At 37.0% G+C, this 22,275-nt stretch overlaps 1 protein-coding gene across 5 annotated transcripts in view; it reads left to right on the top strand.

Moving 5' to 3' along the window:
* Positions 1-22,275, top strand: part of CNKSR2 (connector enhancer of kinase suppressor of Ras 2) — a 219,480-nt gene that overhangs the window by 49,508 nt on the left and 147,697 nt on the right. For all 5 annotated transcript variants that reach the window (XM_040582541.1, XM_040582540.1, XM_040582539.1 and 2 more), the window contains exons 3-4: positions 1,479-1,681; positions 13,308-13,395. In XM_040582541.1, the coding sequence (XP_040438475.1) occupies positions 1,479-1,681; positions 13,308-13,395 (291 nt within the window). The remainder of the gene's footprint in view (positions 1-1,478; positions 1,682-13,307; positions 13,396-22,275) is intronic.

Below are 22,275 nucleotides of genomic sequence, written 5' to 3'. Positions count from 1 at the left end.
CGTGTGGTGTGCTCAAGTCTCTCCATGATGATCTTCCATTTCCTTGGGAGCAGGCATTGGGAGAGGGCTGGGGGCTCACTGAGGCTAGTTTCAGTGTAATGTTTCTGTAGTCCCTGTGCAACTGAACAGGAGATTAAGTTCATTTAGTAGATGGTTTGGATTAGGAGCTTGACGACTGCTATACATAATCCTCTCCCCTCCCCCCCTCAATTTCCTATAGAAAAAAGACTAAGATAAATAAGCTTCAGCGGTCTTAAATTAGCATTGGCAAATACCTACCTTCTCCCATCTCTTCTCCTTCTGGACAAATCAGTATGTGGGCCAAAACTGGAGGGCATGGGAGGAGAGCTGTTAAGGACAGGGGGTGTCATTAGGAAGTACATTTTTTCTGTGTGCAGCTGAGGGGCTCTCTGCATCCTACTTCATCATCATTTGTGGTAGGAAATGGTCTACCTTTGATAATAAGTAGCCCTTCCCATTGTCAGCTGAACAAATTGTGAGCACCCCACATTATAAGCTTCTGATGCTGTTAAGGCAAGGACCACTTTTAGAAGTCCCATCCTTATCTTACAGGATAATAAGCTCAAGTTTATGCAATTGCTTGTTCCTTTACAAAGGCAAATGAAGATCTCTTTTGAAATAACCCTATTATTCTTTGCACTTGTGAGGAAAACAAATCTATTATAGAAATAACAAATCATGATGGCACTATATTAAATTGTAATTGAACATTAAATTAGGGCATTCTGTAGTGCTGTTTCAGCAAAATTTGTATATTTGAAGGATTTTCAAGTACTATTTGTTAATATTTCTGCATAATTATTTATGTCTGTGCTGCACAGCTGAGGAACATAATTTAAGTTTAAGAGGTTGAATCTTAAATGGCAGCAAAGTTTACAACTTGACTTTAGAAGGACAACATAGACACTGAACAGAGTAGCTCTGTGGTCTGTGATTCTGGTGGTCCTTTACTGCTAACAAGAATAAAAATAAGGAAATGAACATGCTTCCATTGCTGAAACCAACAAAAGTAATTTGGTGTCATACTGTGTGCACACTCCATATTCTGCTATTTACAAGCCCTCTTGCTTAATGCAATTTTAGGAATCGGTGTGAGTATAGATATGAGGGATTGATCCCTAACCATCAGATCTACTGAGAGAATAGTCTGATCTACTGATCACTGCTTTGAAAATCAATCTTCCAGACTAGGTTTTTTCTTCATTTTGAGATGTTTTTCTTAATGCTCTTAAAACCAACTAAAAGATCACTTATAATTTTACTCTTCTTTTGTTCTGTTTTTATGCACTTTAGAAACAGAACATGCCATATATTTAAAAACTAATGAGTGGGTGTATTTCTACCTTAATTATTAGGGATGGTTAAGTTTTGAGGCAGAAGAGCAGTCTGGCTGTTCTCAGTACTTCATGTTCGGCTGCAAAGCTAACTTTCTTTTCTTTGTCTTTTTTTCAATGCAGAACTATGGTTTGGAAACAGAAAATCTAAAAACCCTTTCTCACAAACTGAATGCATCTGCCAAAAATCTGCAGAACTTCATCACTGGGAGGAGGAGGAGTGGTCACTATGATGGAAGGACCAGCCGCAAATTACCGAACGATTTTCTGACATCGGTAGTGGATTTGATTGGAGCAGCTAAAAGTCTGCTGGCTTGGTTGGACAGGTAAAATCTCCCAAATGTGTCACAGGTAACCAGATCACACACATGCACAAACCCCAACTTCTTTACAAAATGTAATGTAGACATCGAAATGGAAGCAGAGTTAATTTACAAATTCTGAGAGGATTTTTGTAGCAATTTTTTCTTGTTAAGTCAGCATGGAATTCAAATAGCATTTCAGTACAATACATCTAAATGTACTGCAACCCTACACATCTACTGGAAATACAATATAGAAACAGGATGACATCATTAAGTTGTATGTTTATTATTACAATAGAACAACACTTTGACCTGTATAACTCAGATTCATAGCTCTGATAGTATCAAATTCACAAAACTGTGGGCATACTTTCCATTAATATGGTGTCAATATATACTTCCTCTGTGTGTGTGTGTGTAAACATGCATGTTGCATTTTAATTTTTTTAAATGGTGGTAAAATATCTCTGAAAGTATCAGAACTGTCTTAGACTTTTACCTCTATTACCTAGGAAGTATGTTGGACCAGCACTTAAGTGCTCTCCTTTGCTGTATCTGTAGTGACATTTTTCTAATGGTAGCAAGAGTAATATGCAGGCATTTAAGATGGTCATTGAAACTCCAGAAGTGGTTAAAATTAGTCTTGTTTGTATGCGTAAAATGTATCACAGTGCATTTTTATCAGCGAAAATCAAATGCTTATCTTGATTTAAAAGTATATCTTATTTTGTATCCAGCAGCTGAACTTTTATTCAGAGTATGATCTTTGTGTAATTCTTGAATCCAACAGAATTATTGGGGTTTTGTTGTGTTTCATTTTCCAGAGGAAAACTAGCTTCTGTCTCATAAATTATTTCCTTATGGAAATTTTAGGTGAGGCATGAATATTTTCTATTTCTTAGGCTGAACTGCAAACTCTTTCTTTGGTTCAATAGATTGCAGCAACCACTGCTGCTTCTTTTCTCCTCTTTCTAGCCTTTCCCCAAAACCTTTCCTTCAAAACCAGACCACCTGAAGTTGGACTCCTAAATTTCTATTTAGATGTTTAACATTATATGCACAGAGAAGCAATACAATGTCAAGGAAAGAATTCAGTATTGCGATTTGAAAAATTTGGAATACATTTTTAGCTCTTGGAATACATTTTAGTTACTTGGAAGACCTGTAGGCTTCACTTTTTCTCCCTGCAAATCATTTTTGGCAGAGAACAGCATGTCATTCTGGGTTTTAAAACAGAAGGAACAGTGGAAACCATGTTCTTTGCATAGGTAGATCAGTGTTTGTCACTTTTTTCTATTTAGAAATAGCCTTGATTGTTTTCTCATTGAAATTGTGGGTAATGGATAAAGGCTGTTAGTTACGAAGTTGAGATTCATTTATTATTATTTATATGAAATAGTCTGGTATGAAAAAATAAACTTTCACATATATATTTTTAACACATTGAAAAACAATGTGGTTTTGGCATCTTAATATGAATTTAGTAGTTGAACTTCAGGAATAAAGTAGTTGTTGATGCTAGGAAACATCTGCATCTAAGCATTAACATGTTACTGTCATACTGTGCGCTATGCCCAAATTTTATTATTAAAAGACAAATCCAGTCTGTAAAATTTGATTGTACCTCTAGAAATATGTTGTGAATTACCTCTTACTAAAATTACATTTATAAAAGCAGTTATATTGTATTTGTCAGAGATAATTCTGTTAGCAGGTTTTAGGGTTGGTGGGGGAAGAACTGTAAATTAATATCTAAAACCACGCATATCAGTTCTACTCCCAGTAAAATGCAAAATGACTTTTGTATTTATCTGAAATGATAGCTGATCAGACCCAGGAGCTCCAAGAAGTTAAAAATGAGGGCAGCCATAGTGTTAGTCCACTTTTAGCAATGCTGTCTTTAATGTCCAAATAAGGCTTCCTAGAAGTGGTATTTTAATTTCAATCAGATTTCTGGGAAAGTTCTTTTGAAGATCTGTGTACTTTAAAACACCAGGTTCTGGCAAATGTTTTCTGTAACATTTTAAGACTTTTCTGATTTATGAGCGTATGGATGTTTTGGTTAGGTTTGTTCATCCTTCTTTGTGAAGCCCCCAATTAGGATAAAGGCAAGCCAATAACTGCATTTTTTCAGGAAGTGGGAACATCTGGAGATCAATAAGATTCTGCTTGTTATATTCCTTCTAAGAAGCTATTGCAGCCACTAGAGGGAGATAGAAAGATTTTAAAAATAAAATATTTAAAGTCAGGAACATGGATTTAATTTTATTCTGCACAGATGTTACTATTAAATCTAGGGCCCAGATCTTAGGTTTCCGGTTGGTTTCTAACACCGGTTTCATCTGTGGGTTGTGAGAGAGGAGGCAGCAAAGCATTAGCAGGGATAAAGTGGCTCTTAGGGTTATCTGCCTCATTGTAACAGCCATACGAGGCTGCCCTTATGCAGCGTTTTTTTCAGGTCATATCTGGAAAAAACAGCTAGCAGCAGCTCCAGCTTGCATAGAAATACAATGATGTGAGTTTTCATATGTCAGGAATGGTGATGACTCCATATAACTTGTGCTTCACTTGTCTTTTTATGATGTTTCTGTAAGACACTTACAATCTATAAGGACCTCATTAGGCCAGGCACAGTTATGAAAAGGAGTGTGAGAGTTCTGATTTGTTGAGTAACTTTCATCGTGGCTCTGGCAGTGCCACTGTGCAGGGCTGATCTACTGACTCTCTTTGTTCCAGGTCTCTGCCTGGAGCAGTCCTATTTCCAGATATGTGTCAGAGACTGAGTAGCTTTTATTGCCAGGCTTTAAAAGTCTTCTTGTTTAGTTTCATTGAGGAACTGAAAAACTTAGTAGAGAATTCTAGCCATTTTCAGAAGAGGTTTGCTGATGATTTTGAAGGAGCATGAAATAGCCGTCCAATAATATCCTGTAAAGAAACTGTCACTAATGGATTATGTCCTTAAAGTTTTTAGAATAATTTTAACTACCTATTACTTTCTCAGCTCAAAACATCTATCCTCTCTTACAAAAGACTTCAAAAAAATATTTCAGCTTAATAATGTTTTATTTTATACTCTTTCCGTAATCTTCAAAATATTCCAAGCCGGTTTGCTAATGAGATTGGTGTTTTCTTGAAATAATATGTCTTCTGTGAAAGTATGGTACATTAACATAGCTGTTAGGCTGATAGAAAACCACACTTTAGGCTATAGCAGCAAACTACTTACCTGCTGTTCAAAGCAACTTGCTTCAAACTGTCTCCAGTGGTACTTCTCAGGAATTAGAGAATAATATTTAAAGTGGTCATCCAGGTGTTCTAGACTTCAGTTAGATCATTGGTGGGTGTTCTTTTCAGACTTTTCAGACATGAATTATTCCTGTAATTCATGAAAGTTGTATTCTATGGAATAGAAATACATGCCACCTTTCAGAATCCTCCTTCTTCTCTGATGTGTCAGGTTCCTGGAAATTCTTCTGCTTTTTACAGGGCTGAATACACTCCATCCTGGGGAGGATATTTTTAAATGTATAATTAAAGTAGGATTATTGTTGTGAGTTCACTATTGTGGAGCCACAGTATGAATGCATTCCAATTTTCTGAAATAAAGCTGTCTCTAACCTCATAAAAGTATTTTTTTTCTGTACAGTAGTATGTCCAGTAGTATCTGCACACTCAATTGAAATTGAAATTATAATTATCACAGGTAAGGTTTTGTTCTTAGAGCACACATTTACAGTCCATCTGAAAATCACATTGTAGAAGTGTTGCTTTGTGTGTGGATTTGTTGGTGTTCACTGCCTTTCTGAGATTTCTGAATTAAGTAGACATCATATATCCATGGCTTTTTTGATCTAAAAGCACCATGAACACCTGGAGGATTTTGAGAATCAAACTACTTTTTCCATCTTTAAAAAAAAATTACGTTAGATTTTACCATGTTACTTGATCTTCAGTGACACCAGCGAAAACTTCTTAGTGTTTGTCTAGAGGCACATATGAACTTAAAAACAGTATCATAGGGATCCCAGAAAATTCTTCTGAGCTTCAAGTTTAGGGCTTTTAGCAATGCTTATAACTAACTGTCTCTCTGGTTAAGAGAGGCACAGCCAGCTATCGTACCTTACTGTAGTCATATCTCATTCCTTTTCTACTAATTTCCTACTACCTATTGGTTGTACTACAGAAATTGTGATGGGTCCTGAGTGAAAATTGCTCAGATTCATACAGTACTACTTCTCCCGGAACTTAAAAAATATCTCACAGCCAGAAGGTTTTATTTTTGTCAAAAGCTGGCACAACGTTAAGTGCTGAGTTTGTCTCCTAATGAGTCAGAGGCTGCTGCAAAGCAAAGGCAGCCAGCATCTTTTACAAATCCTTTCAGTACCCCATTTTCCCCCTTCAGGTCACACTGTACATTATATTTCTTTCATGGGACAGCTAGGTTTAACAGGTAGAGCTCTCTACTATAGTCTTAACTGAGAGGAACTGTAATGCTCTTTGTGGAAGAGGAAGGATCCTGAGGGAACTGGACCAGGTGTGACATTTGGTGGCAGCTGCGTGAACATTGTCTATTCCCATCTTGTCTCTTTGCTCAGCCAGCACACAGCTTGTTTGCATCCCTTGCTTCTGCTGGTGCCATCTTCCATGTTGCTCTTGGTTTGACATGTTGTTGTCATTCACCTCCACCACACTTCTGTCTTCTTTGCCAATCAGACACCCTGGAAGTCTGTATTTCCTGCTGATGTCACTAAACAAGAAAAATTTCTTAGTTGTGATTCTGGGCTTCCTGCTCCTGCCTACCTGTAGTGCTTGGGCCGTGTTACCTGAAGCAAGGACTCCTCATACATGTATCTTGTGCAGCATCAAGAAGAATGTTTTGGATCTTAGAAAATAATAACTATCTATATAAACTATAAATGCAAACTTAGAGACTAGGAGTGAGGAAGGGATGGTTGTTCTTAGGGCTTTAATTGATTCTTCATCAAAGGCACAACTAAGATAATGCGGTAGTTTATTTTTCAATTAAAAATTTAAGAAAATATAATCAATTCCCTATGAGATAACTACTACAACATTTTTTGACTGTTGTTGTGCCACAGATTTTAATGGTCATAAATTAGGATTTGTCAGGGAACACTGGATTTTTTTAGTGTACTCTTTGACTCAGCCATCTGTGTGGGCAGTGGTTCAATATGTCTTTCACAGTAGCTCTCCTGTATCTCTTGTTTTTCACCCTAGCACTATCCCCCTTTTGGAAATAAAAAAAACTTAAACTGCTGCTGCAGATTACACTGAAGTCTAAGTAGTAGGAACAAAGAGATCTTGTGGAGATAGATTTTGTATTCAAGACCTGCAGTGCTGTGGCCAGAGAAAAGCTAGCAGGCTGACAAATGTGCACCAGTCTGATTGATTTACCACTGCTGTCTGGATACATGATACATGAACAAAATGGAACAAGGAGATGAACAAAAAGCTCAACTGTAAATAGAAATTGTTGGTCATATAAAAGTTATGGGTCAAATTGCTGACAGTAGTAACAAAATGTAACATTTCAGAGTAAAAGACCTTTCTGGCAAGTCTAGTTCTGCTTTCAGGGCCATTCAGAGTGGTGGAGGGTAATCCTTTGACTTCTAACTCCAGGTGGGCAAGTTGTTCTGCCATGGGCTTAAATGTGCTAATATTCTACAGAGCATTTTTACATACATATATGTATATGTGAAAAGTAAGGTTAAAATCTGTGCCTAAATTTAAGTTTATTTGAATGCTTCAGTGGTTAAGTCTGGACAGCAGAACAGGAGTTCCAAGCCTCGCTGTGGGCTGTATAAACTTCTTTTGATGATGCTCTGTTGTCTGCAGAGGAGTGCAGCCTGCAATGGTGCAAACACTGTTTATGTATGAGCAATTCTAGGTGTTGAGCTTCAGCACACCCTTTAAGCCTGCTTTGTATGAAAACACTGTGGTAGCAGAATATATTCCCCACTCAAAAATGGATCTCCCTCTTTTCACCATGGTGACATACACAATGCATAGGTTTTCTTCCATTACAGGTAAAATGTTCAGCTGGATTTCTTTGTCCCATGGTTTTTGGTGAATGAGCCATGGTGATGTGTGTGGTGTGACTACTTTGTAGCTTTAAGTGAAGAGGAACATTGTTTGCAAGCCCCTAACTTCTTTCTTACAAAGAAAGTGTTACTGATTTAGAGTCTCCTTTATAAGAGACTTCATACACTCCTATTAGCCATGCTTGGTTATTGCTTGTCCTGAAAGGGTAAATCTGGTTTGCACACAAGATGGTTGGAGAAAAGAAATAAAAACCCAAACAAAAAGAAACCAAAGAGTAGCCATCCTTTACTCACCACGCAAACAATGCACTTCCTGCCAACTGGTTTTCAGTCTTAAACCTGTGAATCGTGTTTCCCTTACGCATTTCCCTTTATGCTTGTTTGAATGGTATGCCAAACCTGTCAGTAAGTACTGCCTAAGAATGCTATGGTACTTAACTGCATTGTGCTACTGGAACAGCTGTAAATGTTTAACAGAGCACTCATTTAAAGAGTGATTTTATCCAGTGTGAATTTTACTGCATTCCTCCCTGATTCTACATGAAGCAGTTCCATTAGAAATACAAATAAAATGTTTGTTTCATGAAAGTCTAAACCTTTGAATCTTAGATGGATTTGGTACGAATATATATGCAACAATATTGTACACGCAGATTTTTATTTGAGTTTAATGTGTTACCTCTGAAGACTGAGTTGTATTACTGATTTGGTTACCTCTCACTTTAAAAGATTGTGAACTATTATTTTAATCAAACTGCTCTGAGGATGTTTTCCCTTGTTAGGATAATAAAATAAGTATGGGACTGGTTTTAAACCCCTCACAATGTCTATTGTTATAAAATAGCTTAGTACAAGTAGTGGTGAAATATGATTAACTTTCATTTTGCGGCCATTCTTTTACTAACAGCAGTCTGTATTTGTCCAAATAGCAGCTTTTAGAAGTGAAATAGTTACTTCTGTCTATCATTTTCCCCTAACCAAATGTTATATGAAGAAGACAGATGAGGAGGCTAAAGCATGAGGTCAAAAATGTTGATAGTGTAGAAGCAGTGATATGCATCTCCTTCGCAATACACATCTTTTTCTAATTATATGGGAAGGATTTTCCTTTATGTGCAATCAGTAGTTGTGAGTATTAATAGCTGTTGAACTGTATTATTTCTTAATTCTATGAGGGAATTAGATATGCTGTATTGATGTAGATGATTTTTTCAATCAGTCCTTCAGGGTGGCTAAATTGTTGAATGGTAGATAATATTTTTTTTTCATTCTGAAATATGCTGACACTGCTAAAGATTTTAATTAGGTCTCAGTTCATCAAAGTGTATACATACATGCATGTGTGTTACAGCCTGCATTACACATGTATAAAAAAATTCACATTTCAGAGTTGATTTATTATTTATCTCAAACACCCATTTGAAACATCTGAAAAGGAGCAGAGCAGTAGCTCTGTCATTCCTGATGCTAGGGAAACCTTATTTCCTGTAGGTTAGGGTCTTGAAGTTGACTGATTTTAATGCAAAGAAAAAAAAAAAAGCACCAATTGTTTTTTTCCCCTGTGAGTTAGTATTTAGAGGCTCTTCATCTTGCTGGAATCTGGTTCCTAATAAGGTGCAGGCTCACAACATGGGTTTGCACAGTGGAAAAATTATGAGGCTCCCACTTTTCCAGCTGCATGATCACAAAACATGTATGAACTTAATTATCCTGAAACCTATTACCTACCCATTTGTGAAAGTGATTTGAAAATGGCTAATAGCTTCAAATATTGGAAAGGAGAAGGTAGGAGAAAAGGTGAGAACAAGGGCAAAATCACTCAGCATGCATGTGCAGAAGCATTGATGTGACTGCATAAATCTCTTTGCCTTAAGATATCAGGTGTAGGGGAGTAGACAATGGAAAGGGGGAACCAGCAGAGGTCTGGAAGAGAAAACAAAGGGAAAGGGCACATGGCCAGGTAGGTGCACTGTGGAGCTGCAAAGGTGTTTTCATGTAGGTGTTGAAAAGGAAGAGAATCAGTGGGATGTTTTGAAGGAAGAACAAATAAATTACAAGAGAAGCTGAGTAAAAAAAATTTGATGACTAGGGACATGTATATTGGAAAAGGTCATGGAAATGACTGAGAGGTGAGGCAATGGGACACTGAGGTCAGTGTCACAGCAGGAAGTGAGGTGACACGTGGCCCCAGTCCAAGGCAGTTGTTACATGTTGAAAATTGCGGTTGTTCTCAGGGACTTTTCTTCACTGGAGCCATAGGAGGTACCTGAGACTTGAAGGTTCAAGGGACTGCAAAAGGTGTGGCTTTGAAAGAAAAGAACAGAAATTGGAAGTTGATAGAAATGTCTCAACCAAGCCATGGAAATAATTTTTGAAAAGTAGAGGGAAGTGGTCTAATAAAAAAGTAACTCTTTTTGCTTGGTGTGTTTCTGGTGCCTTGAGAAGGAAAGTGTTTCAGCAGCCAACTGAAAAGTTATAGTGTATGTGGGCTTTATTTACATTTCTACATATTATTTTGTCTGTTCACAGTCAATAATATTGTGCTGTATTAAAATGACAATCAGCGGAAATACTGTCAATGAAACATTTTTTTGTCAGATTGGTGTTTCACGCTGTCTTTTATGAAATCCAGTCAGTGATCCTACAATGAAGTTTCTGTTGATATTTTGGTTGAAACTGCTGGCATGTTATTACACTTAAGTGTTGCTGAACTTTCACTGTTGAAATTGAGGCTTGGGATGTAATACCAAAATATATTTCCTTTGGTAGTAAATATTTAAAGAGGTCCTTACCATTTCCCCAGTTGCTTATGCAGTAGTGGCTGCATAGTTGTGTACAGATTGCTTCCAGGGAAGTGGTCTGAACTGGGGAGGAGGAAGAAAGGGAATTGTAGTTTTACTAGTCCAGTTTGTAGGAATACCCTAGAGAGGCAGAAACTGATGTGAGGGAGTTGGTTTATAAGCTACAGAGACCTACAGAGGAGGCAGCTCAAGGATCCCTTACATTTTCTGCAGAAGCAAAGTCTGTATAAATGGAGCTGTCTCCTTATTTTTCCAAGTTGTGAAGCGCTTTTCAAAATATTACATGTTAGTTATTGATTTTTAGCGGTCTCTTCCCTCCTGCTGGCACCCTTGCTGCCTACTTCACATGTTGTCTTCAGTAAATCTTCATTGTGTAAATTTCAGTGTAACAAAAATGAGTAATGTCTCAGTCCCTTTACTTGTTCTTTAATGTCAACAAAAATTATTTGGGGCATTTCTAACGATCTTCACTAAAAGCATCGATGGTAAAAATGTCATTATTTTCCTTATGAACCATGAAACCAAACTAAATTGGGAAAGTATGAGGGAAGATGATGCAGTATTAGATGCCAAAGATTACCATGCGATTTTGTTTAGAGAAATGCTGGAGGTTTTCAAATGTCAAATAGATTCCAGTTGTGTAATTTGAGGATCAAATTGTATTAAGGCTCATACTTAAAGTAAAATAACACCATTTGCTGGCTTGATTCCATTAATCTTCAATAAAAGTGAGTTCATAACTGAACGTGACCTTTTTAAATCAAGGTTTCAGGTAGATTTCAGAACCTCAATAGTTACAATTTTGAAAGGAAAAATACCAGTATTTTTGTACATCTTGGCTAATATAGTTTTTTAAACACAATTATGGTTCATAACCAAGCAGTTCAGTTTCCTTTTAACTTTTAATATGCTCATATCTCCTGAACTTCAGTAATAATCTCTGTGTGTGTGTCTGTAGGTAGGCCTGCTGTAGTTTGCATGTACAGTACAGTTGCCATATGCTGCATAAAACTTGGACTTTGAGTTGTGATTATACGTCTGTGTCAAATAGCTTTGGTAAGGCACCTTTTGAAACTCACACACATGCTGTCTATTAAGTCCTCACTCTTTTGTTGCCTTTAATGTTTCTTAAACTCTGCCCAGCTTCCAATTTCTGTACTTTTATTTTAAAAAGAATGTACTGCTTTTCTCCCTAGAAAATACAGGCAGAAAGTACATGTTGTTGTATGAAGTATTACATGAAGTTAAGACTTGAGTATGCACCTCAAAGTTCATTCTATCTTATGAACCATCAGGGCTGGATTTGGGAGCCCTGGAGAAAAAAGAAAAAAGAAAAAAGAGGGCATTAGAAGAAGCAGGCGGAGATAGGGAACTTCACATGAGTTCATTAATGGACAGTTCCAAATCTGCCTGCACTAAAAATTCATTAATTCTGCATATGGAAAAGAAATTTAGAAACCTATTAAGAACCTGTAGAACTATATTTGTAGTTATCATTTGAGCATGCTTATAGCAGAGTTCTTTGTTCTGGAAATGTGTCTCTACGCTTAAATGAGGAAGGCATAATACCAACCGATGCTGTAAAATTCTTAAAAGTATATACCAGTATGTATGCTCTGAGAAGTGATGAAAGAAGACAGTTGGAGAAGGGACTAGTCACCCAGTGTAATTTAAAGGAAACCACACTAAAAGTATTGTTTAAGACTTTGGCAATCGCATGATCTATTGTTAGTTTATTCAGACATTACAATCCTTGTGGTTCTTTGCCACCCTTTTTTCTTTTAAATGTTTGAAGCAGGTATATTAGGGAGAAATGCCATCTTTGTGATGCTGATAATGCCCATAAAAACCTCTTTTGCAGCACTGATGAAGTCAAAATCTTAACTCCTCTTGTCAGGATATCAGGCAGGATATCAGTCCTGCCTAGTTTTTGGCTACTTACTGAATATAGAAAATAGGCCAAGTTGAGTTTATAGTTTAACACAGACTTGTAGTACAGAAATGAGATGACTTCCAGCCTCACTAATGAACTCCATTCTAGCAGTACCTCTAGAAAGCATCAAGCTTCTAGGCAGGCAAGCATTGTAAGCATTCTAACATGAAGTTTTAAGGTATAGGATATGTGTAGGTGACATCTCTAAATGCTCAATTAAACTTTTCATTTCATGGAGCACTTCTGATTGTAGCACAATCAGCATGGGGGGATGTTAGGTTGCGCCTCTAGTTTAGCCTTTGCAGCTGTTTCTGAGTGTTGATGCATCTCTAGCTCGAAATGCTCTTCTCCCCTCTGGATAAGATTTTACTTCTTCTGAGTCTCTCCATTACTTTTACCAGATATTAGATCACGTCCCAGGAATCCTGGTGAATCAGCCAAATGATTTTCTGATCTGATTCACATCTGGACACCATTCATACCACAGGTTAAAGCAGTGCCTCTGGCTTTGTGAGGGTGTTCCCAAAAAAACACAGAAAGCAAGGCGGGCTTTTTCTGGGGGAGTAAAAGCAGTCCAGAAGTAATCTGGAAGGCTGTGAGAAATAATGCTTTTATAAATGGAATTTGTTAAAAAGGAAGCTAAAAACTACAAAAACCAAAGAGAGATGAACATTTTTGATGGCTATATATCCCATATTTTACAATTTTAGTAGTACATTTTGGGAATTCTGTGTGATTTTAATAATTCTAGAAACAATGTGTATGAAGCGCATTGTGCACCAGAGAAGCAAGTGGATATGTGCTAGTATTCAACATATATCTTTTTCTTCTTTTTTTTTTTTTTTTTTTAGATCACCTTTTGCTGCTGTCACAGATTACTCGGTAACAAGAAATAATGTCATACAGCTCTGTCTGGAACTAACAACAATAGTACAACAGGTATGAGACCATCTGTTTAGCAGTTTATTCTTTCCTAAATTGTAAATGGCCATTACCTTCTTCACACAATTCTCTGTCTATATCATTGTCTAACAAAAATAAGGGAATACTAGTACTTAGTAAATGCTTTATTAAAATTCTGCTTCCTGGTTTTGTAATACTAGCTTGGATTGTGCTGTATATATACCTCTGCTTATCTCAGTAGTGACATTCATCTTGGGTTTTCTAGGCTAATATCTTCACTATACATTTGCAAAATCTACTTGATAATTTGCATATTTAATTTCCTTTTCTTTAATTTTTAATTAAATGTCTGGTTCAAAAGGTCTGTATGTACTGGACTTCACCTGCTTTTTTATACAATTTATATCATCTAGGCACCTGTTAAGATGACACATGTCCCCATGAGGCTAGAATAGTTTTGATATGTTTTTGTACATACTACCTTCATGAAATCCAGAAGTAGTTACTGAGAAGCACTTGCTTAGTGGGCTTCATTTGGGAGTGCAATCTGGAGAACCTTCCCTACCCTTTTGTTTGTTCTCTGTGTGTGGTTTAGGTCAGTCCCTATCTTTGCCTGTTGTTCTGCTGAAACTGAAAAGTCTTTTTTGCTACAAGTTCAAACTAAAGTTGATACCAAATTCTGTAGAAATAACCTAGGAAGTTAAAATAGTTCTGTGCAGTTGAGCATCATCATTTACCCTGGTGCATGATTTCTGAGACCAATCTGCTACTGGTGGCTGTGAAGGGCCTTGGTACCATCCTATTCCATCAGTTGACTATGTGGTGCAGCAGTGTGCCCATCATGCAGAGGGAAATGGGAGCAGAGAGGGCTGCCTCTCCTGGTGGTCCAGCAACAGCAGAGGGAAGGGACCAGTGCTGCCAAGTAAAGTTGGAGGGAGTGTTTGCATTTGAGCAAGTAGAGTGAAGAGAAAGGGAGAGTGGGCTAGGTAGGAGCACTGAGGAGACTTTTCCTGTTTTCAGAAACATCACTTCAAAATGAGGAAAAGCTAAACTTCTGCTATGGCTTCTTGGCATGACTTTGTATGACGACATTCTCCCTTTTGTAAAAGAAATGCATTTTTATCTGACCCTTTCATAAATGTGTGCAACACTGACAGTTATTTGGGTTTGCCTCCCACTTGAGTTGGAGAAGACCGGTATTGTTAATCGTGCGTGTTCAAGCTTGGGAAATGAAAGTTTCCCACTTTTCTGTATTATTGTTATTATTATTAATTTCCCCTCAATTATAAGTGGGGTTTTGATGTGGAAATGGAGCATGGGTTGTTCCCTCCCCAAAGGCCACACAGGGACAGTGCCTGTTTGTTTCCCAGGCCTGAGGGCCCTGCCAGCCCTGTCCTTCAGCCACCCTGCGCTCCCAATGTGCTTCTCACTATCACCCTGCCTCAAACTGGGATGGAGGTGCCAGCGGTGGTGGCTGTGAAAGAAGAGCCCAGGCCTTCATTTTCTTGTCTGCCTTTTGCGCGATGCATGTTTTTTATCTGTTGCCCTGTAGCTGCTTGTGCCCTTGTTGAGCTGTAAGAAGGAGTCAGTACTCTGGGAAAAGGAGTCATGGTGGGCCCCTCTTCGCCTTGGCCAAACTGCTCGTTTTCCACAGAAGTAGCTGTGGAAAGCATCACCATCCAGTTTTTCAGTTGAGGGGAAGAGCCATCCAATCCCTTTTCATGTGTCCACTATTAGTGAGAAAGTGGGTAAAATACCAACTGCCACAGTATTTCCCAGGAATTAGCTCAGTATCAGTTCATTTCCTTACAAATTCATCCCTTTCCATGATACTACTAATTAGCTATGATGTAGGTAAATATTTCTCTATGTATATTTTTCAGTGTGAATGAGAGCAAATGTTACTATTTAATACCTGTGGAGAACAGCATTTTTATCTTTGCCAAAACTGACATGATTCCTCAATCAGGAAGCAGTTCAGTACATGAATTCATACTTTGAAGTCAAAAGGAGCATTTATGTGCCTAAATTGAAGCATGCTTTGAAATTGGATTGCACTGTAGTCAGAAGAATGATGAAAAATTCCCTTAGTAGTCCCAGACACATGTGGCTTTATCTCTACTTAAAACAAATGCATTCCAAAATAGAATTTCAAAATGTCTTCACTGAGCTTTTCTTTTACATGATCACTGAACACACTGAAAAACTTCATTGTGCTTTCATAAGGCTTTAAATAGAATGTTGTATCATGTTATCAGGTGTTTTTTCTCCCTCAGAAGCTTTTTTCTTTTGTATGCAAAGTATGTTTCAGTACTTCACTAACTTACGATAATTTATATTTAATTAGAAAATGTTTTTTTTTCTTTGTGAAAGACCCACAGAACTCAATGTTACAATTGTTCTTGTAACAGAGCTAACAACAGTTTTTTATAAAGCTTAATGGTTTATTAAAAGAATATACAGTCTGTATGTTTTTTTATACCTTTGACTTTTTTAAAGGCATTCATACTATTTAAAAATAGAACTCCAGTATTCACCACAGCAACTGAGCACCAGCAGGATTGAAACAATTTTTTTGGTGTTGTTTAAACTACAGCCAACACTCAGATTTTATTAACCAAAAATTATTTTTTAGTCAAGGTAGAGGAAAAAAAGCTAACATTAAGCTTTATGGCTTAATGGCTTGCTTGAATTATTTTGCGTGTTTTGAGGCTAACTGTAATGTCAGGGTTTCTTCATTGAATTAAGTGTTTTTGGGTCCCCCCATCCCCCATCCCGTTATCAGTGCTAAATGGATAAAGAAGAAAAAAATGACAGAATTATGGCATGCTCTTAGAAGTATGAAGCCTAAGATAAGAAAATCTACTGAGTGTCTGTGCTTTAACCCTTAAATAATTAAAAAAGTTAGAGTTATAGTACCTACTTAGAGACAGACTTCGGAATAAAATGTGGAATGGCACACATTTTGTTTTAACCATTTTCTGTGTATTGCCCAAGACCCAAGTAACAGGCCAACATGCAGTGGACATTTGCCAGTGGAAGCTGGTCCCTCAGAGCACTGCAAGTTATTATTGTAACCTGCTTTGTATTCACACTAATCATCTGCTTCTATGCATCTGTTTTATTTTGGCTTAGGGATTCTTTTTCTTCCCCTCAGTACTGTAGGATATTGTTTCATAGGCACTTCCTGCAGGTTTTCACTCTTAAAGCCATCCTTCTTGCTGATGGCTTATTTAATTCAGGGCTTGCATTCTTGTTTCATTTTTGTAATCAACTCTTCCCTTGCAGCAGAACACTGGAGTTAAAAAAAGGATTTAAAAACATCAGTGAGACTATAATGATTTTTGCTACCACTACCTTGCACTCCATGCCTTTCTCTCCTACACCTGTCTGCCTCCCCATCAGAACTGGAGGCTGACCATTACCTGTTTTCTGCTTTACACAGCAATAAGTAAAAAGGACCTGTTCATTCGTGATGGTACAAGATGGATTTTGAAGGGATATGGGCATACAGGTGGAGGGGTTTGCGTGTCAGATTGTTTTGGGTTGTGCTTTTTTCCCTTTTGGTGCATTCATTGATGTAAATTTGAGTCAGCAGAATTGTTCCAGTCACAAATGCCTATAAAGAAGAACATGAGTGACTCCTTGTCATTATGGCATTCATCAAAGTCTTGTGATTGACTTAGCTGGGGTGTTCAGCTTCAGAGTGTGCCAGGAACTGGTCCTTTTAAGTGTGCTTGTTCTGTTTTAGAAAGGTAGCAGTAGCTACAGTAATAACTGTAAGGAACAGAGGATTTATTGCTTTCTTAGGCAGTCTGTAGGTGGCTTTTACTATCATTCTCAATGCTGTTATTCTTCAGGAATCCACTAAGGTTTCACTAAAGAAGCTTTCTTCTTTAGAATTAAAACCCTGGAAATCTTGGGAATATCTGAAAAGTCTAATTTTATATCGAATTTGTAAGTTACCAGACATTTGAAGAAGACTTTACTGCCAAATGCCATAGTTAGTAGTGAACATTAGTAGCACTTGTCATTATTTTTACTTTCTTTAATCAGCTTTCACAATGATTTGCTGTGTTTATTTGGTTTTAAAACCACTGATGTTTATCTCACAGCTTTAATGTCTTGTGGGATTTACTTAGCAAGATGCTTCAGCAGAAGCATAGCTGTAGGCCTTGTAAATACTCCTTTATAAAAGCTTCACTGCAATTACTTCTCTGCCTAAACACCTTTTTGAAGTGAGACTATGCAGTAGAAGCAGTTCTGTGCAACAGGGATGGAGATCAAGAACAGTCATGGATCGGGTGACATGGATCAGGCTTGCACTGTTGTCACAGAGCATACTTCTCATGTCATCTGTCTCACAGCAACATTTGGAGGTAAACTCAGATTTTGTATGACATTGGGTGAGAACCTGAGTGATGCAATTTGGGAGGTGGTGGCCAGGATGGAAGATAGCTAAGAAAGACCAATACAGCCATCCACAAGTACTCTGTCTGGACATATAGGCACATGGGATTTTGAACTAAAAGCCCTAATATAGTGCACATATAGAAGTGCTCTGTGCCTCAGCTGAATGTTTTTGAGTTAATTCTCCATTTAAAGGTGTTTGAAATTAGAAAAAGTAAGTGTCCATAAACATCATGCCTCGATAGACTCACTTCACATGCTAGTGGGGTGTCTATCAGATAAAAGATACTGAAAAGGATCACAATTTATTTCTTGAGTAATGCACTATTTTTATGCGATGTTGTGTTTTTTATAATCAAAAGGCTGTAACTTACATGACAATGTTACAAAACAAATGTTTCCAATATTAAGTCTCACTGAGAAACTAAGTGCAAGCTTGTTTTCTAGTTTAAAGGATGAAAAGGGAGTTTACTTTCTTAGCCCCCTGCCCCAACTCAGAATTGAAATACAATAATATAAAATGGCTGTATTTATTTGGTAAGGCCAGTATCAAATACGTGAATAGAGAATAATAATTAAATCCTTAGTACTATCGTTACTAAGTATCTCTCATATAATCTTTTATTTCACAATTCCTCACTGTTTATTTTAAGTACCAATTATTAAGGACCTTAAGGACTCGCTAAATATACGTTAAATTTTTTGAATTTTAGGTCATACCAAGTAGCTAATTACCTCAGGTATCTTTAGCTAATAAACTGGCTTTAACAGTTTAGTGGCATGAATGTTTGATCAGTTTCTCATTAAAACTGCTTTGTGCTTCTGGATTGTTGGTATTTTCAAAGCAACATGTGTTTGATGGAAACAGTTATGTATTAAATTTTAAAGTTTCTAATTTAAATTGTCAATATTATTCCTTCCACCACAATTTTATTATCAAATGCTTGCAGAAAAATCTTTGCTAGCCTGCTGTGGTAATAATCCCTTTCCTCTCCCCATTTTTTTATGAAAATCTTCATGGTGAGGAGGCCATGTTCTTGGAATTTAATATATCTATATGCATAATACACTGTTTATACAAAATGCCCCATTTCTGATAAGTGTGCAAGTAGGAGGGTAAGTGTGCAAGTGGGTACAGATATGGTGAAAAGTTAAAAACAGAATTAAAAAGACCCCCTTGAAAACAGTACCCAGGCAATGTCTGCCTATTGTACATGGAATCCAAATAGTATTCATCTGGGAATGTTATAACTCATTGCAAGTAACGCTGATAGAAATTTAGACTTGCCTTGTATCCTTCAAGTGCTTCTCTTATGCAAGATTTTCTGTTGCATAAGGTTCAAACAATTTCTCAGCAGCAGTGGTGTTTCAAGATATGTATTAACCTGTGCAATTGTTTTCTTCACATTTAGAAATCAATGTATAATGTATAAGGTAAAACAGAATTTAAAGAATTGTTGGAAATATGAAACTGGTTTTTGTTTACAAGAAGCTCTTTCAGAGTAGTTTCAATTTATGCTCTTTAACAATGTTTTTCTCTTTTCATAGTAGAGTAACTTATTTCTCTATAGCACACTTTTATGGAAAATTTCAGTTGTGATTTAATGTAATGTAAAAGTACTTGAGGTGCTCAACATTGATGCCTTTTTGTGATTCTGGTAGTTTATTTCTGCTATTTTATTACACTTTTGTTTCCCTTGAATGCCTTACTTGTAGGTATATTGTTTTGTCTTTTGATTTAAGTTCCGAAGTCCTTTTTGAAATAGGATTGGACTCAGAGCAGGTCAAAGGTTAAAATATCAAAAATAGTCTATAGGGTTATGAACCACTACTAGAAATAATTTGATGCCTCATTAGTTGTCTTTGAGATACATGCTGTAAAGAGTTTATTTTTTTCCCCAAAACTTCTGTAGTCTGTAATGTGACATTTTCAAAGTAGCTGATGAAGCAACAGCATGCTTAAATAAAAACCCACCCTATAAAGCCTTGTGAATTTGTTAGCTCTGGGTTTTTTTCCATTCTTAAAGAAAGTTGTTTCTTTACCTTGTGGGTGGAAGAAGAAAGAAAACATCCCCAAAACCCCAAAAAGATTGCTGAGTATGTAAGAAGCTTAGTGACTAAAAAGTAAAAATGGGTTGGTATTGGCTTGTTTGTTTTGTTTTGTTTTGTTTTCTTCCAGGTTAATGTTTTGCAGCCTCTAAACATGGGGAAAAATGAAACACATAGCTGAATAATTTGTAAAATAGAGTAGTCTTTTTGATGGGCCATATGCTGGTATACAAATGCACCTGCTAAATTTTTCCAAGAAAAGGAGCCTGGGTGGGTCAAGGTGACAGTGAATGAGTCAGGGACTGTTGGGTTAATTCATGCACTCATGGAAGCACTTGCATAAAGTAGCAGAAAGTTGATGGAAACTGAGATGAAGTGTAGACGGGGAAAAATGTGTTTCAATATCTCCTATGTTTACTTTAAAGAAAACCTTTTTTTCTTAGACTGATTGTTGTGAGCACTGTGTCAGTGCACGTTAAGTGGCATCACAGTTTCCATTTGAATAGAGGCAAACAGGAGATGCCATGCTTCCTGTGTAATTCTTTATAAATGCCAAATTTAATCATTAATGAAGATGGATTAAAATTATGTTGGTCATATCAGTAGAAGTGAAGACTGAGACTCTGCATTTCTTTTACTTTGGAAACTGATTTCCCTTTCCAGAGACAGTATGATTTCTGCAACTGGCTACAGTGAAGCAACGTTTCACTTCAGTATAGTGAATTACAGAAACTATATTTTCCTAAGTAGCTTGTAGAAGCCTTAAGCATGAAAAAGTGTAGGGTCAGTCTTTATTTCAGGAAAATAATGTGAGGTATGTGTGTCTTTGTTTGCTTAAAGCCATTAAAAATACATAAAGAATTTCAGACGATCCAATATGAAACATTCAAGTCATAGCTGAGCCTGAAATGCCACCTATCTAAATATCATTACTTTTTCTCACGTGCAATTAATTTTTTCTCTGTTGGCAAAATAACCACCTAGGCTCTATATGAAACATATTGTGCTGCAACTGTGCTTTATAAACCAGAATTCTTTTTCGTGGCAATACTAGAGGAAAAGCAGAAGTGAAAAAATAAGAGGTTACTTACCTCTAAATGGTCTTGCAAGTGACATTGAAAGCTTAAGATCTGCACAACACATTGTGCTACAAACTCTATTTTGCATGTCAGTAATAAAAGATTTAGTTCTGAATGCATGACGCTTATTTTTCTGCATTAGAAGTGTGGAAAGAAAGGGTATTTTGACTTTGTTTTTTCACTTGTGGAAGGAACATTTTTGCCTCATTTTCAGCCTCTCATTTGTTGGTAGTTTCAGTGGATTTAAAATTTACCTGCTGCATAGAGAAATCACCCTAAGATCTGAAATTCAATTTAGATCATGTAAGTGCTTAGATTCTAGCAGGATATATGAGTAAGTATCAGTGTGATATTAGTCAATGCTAAAATACTTGCTATGGTTTCTGACCTGGTGGTATACCAGCTCATTTTAGAAATGGCGCAGTAGGAAGAAGTGTTACTGTCTATATGGATATTAAGAACTAATATGTGACCAGGTCCCAAAGGAAAGCATGATGTCATTTACAGAAAGGAGAGTAAAAATAATTGGAAATGAAAAATTCCTTCAGAAATAGGGAAGAAAATTGCTTAGTATACACATTGCATCTCTCTTAATCCAGCAAGCAGTTTTTCCCAGTAGTTGTTTGATCTGTGGGTGATTTATGTAAGTTGTGTTAAATTTTTACATGAAGTATTCTGTTACTATGGTGATGGGTGCCACTCCACAGATTGTTTAAATAAAATTAAGGCAATTCTTTGTACTCAGTAAGCTGGGTAATTACTGCTACTTTGTACACAAGGGTTATGACCTTGGAGAACTGCAGGTTCATTAAATATTCAGGGAAAGGCTCTAGAAGCATTTGTGTAGATTGCATAGGTAATGTCCTTTTATGTAGTATTTGTTTTTAATAGCTTGTATTATATTTTTCACAACAGAGATTTTTTTTTTGCCCTCTTCCCTTAGTATCTTAAATGGTGTGTGCTCACCATTCTGGTTTCTCCTATCTGTCAGTTCTCACACGTTTCTGATGAGAGAGGACAGAGTGGGTTGCTGCAGATACAGATGGGCCCTGTCTTTAACGCAGAAAGGCCAGGGAGTAATAATAGAGTGAGGATGCCATAGACCCAGTGGCAAGAAACCACAAAGATTAAATAATGGTAGCATAAATGGGAAAGAAAGCAAATATTTCTGAACAGCAGTGGGAAGAAAATTGACAGGATTTGTGTGGGAAGCGAAGAGGAGTTGAAAATGGCACCCTGGTTGTGAGCTTGTGGGACATAAGGTGGTGGAATTGTTGACAGAGATAGGGAAAGAAGAGAGGAGTAGGGAGGGCTTAGGAAGAAACGTGATTTCAGCTTTTCAGCATACTGTGTTAGGGCTGGTGGCAAATATCCAGAA

This window comes from Falco naumanni, chromosome 2 (assembly GCF_017639655.2).
Source record: "Falco naumanni isolate bFalNau1 chromosome 2, bFalNau1.pat, whole genome shotgun sequence".
Lineage (NCBI taxonomy): Eukaryota > Metazoa > Chordata > Aves > Falconiformes > Falconidae > Falco > Falco naumanni.
Note: the sequence above shows the minus strand (reverse complement) of the source record. Positions and strands in the feature narration are given on the sequence as shown.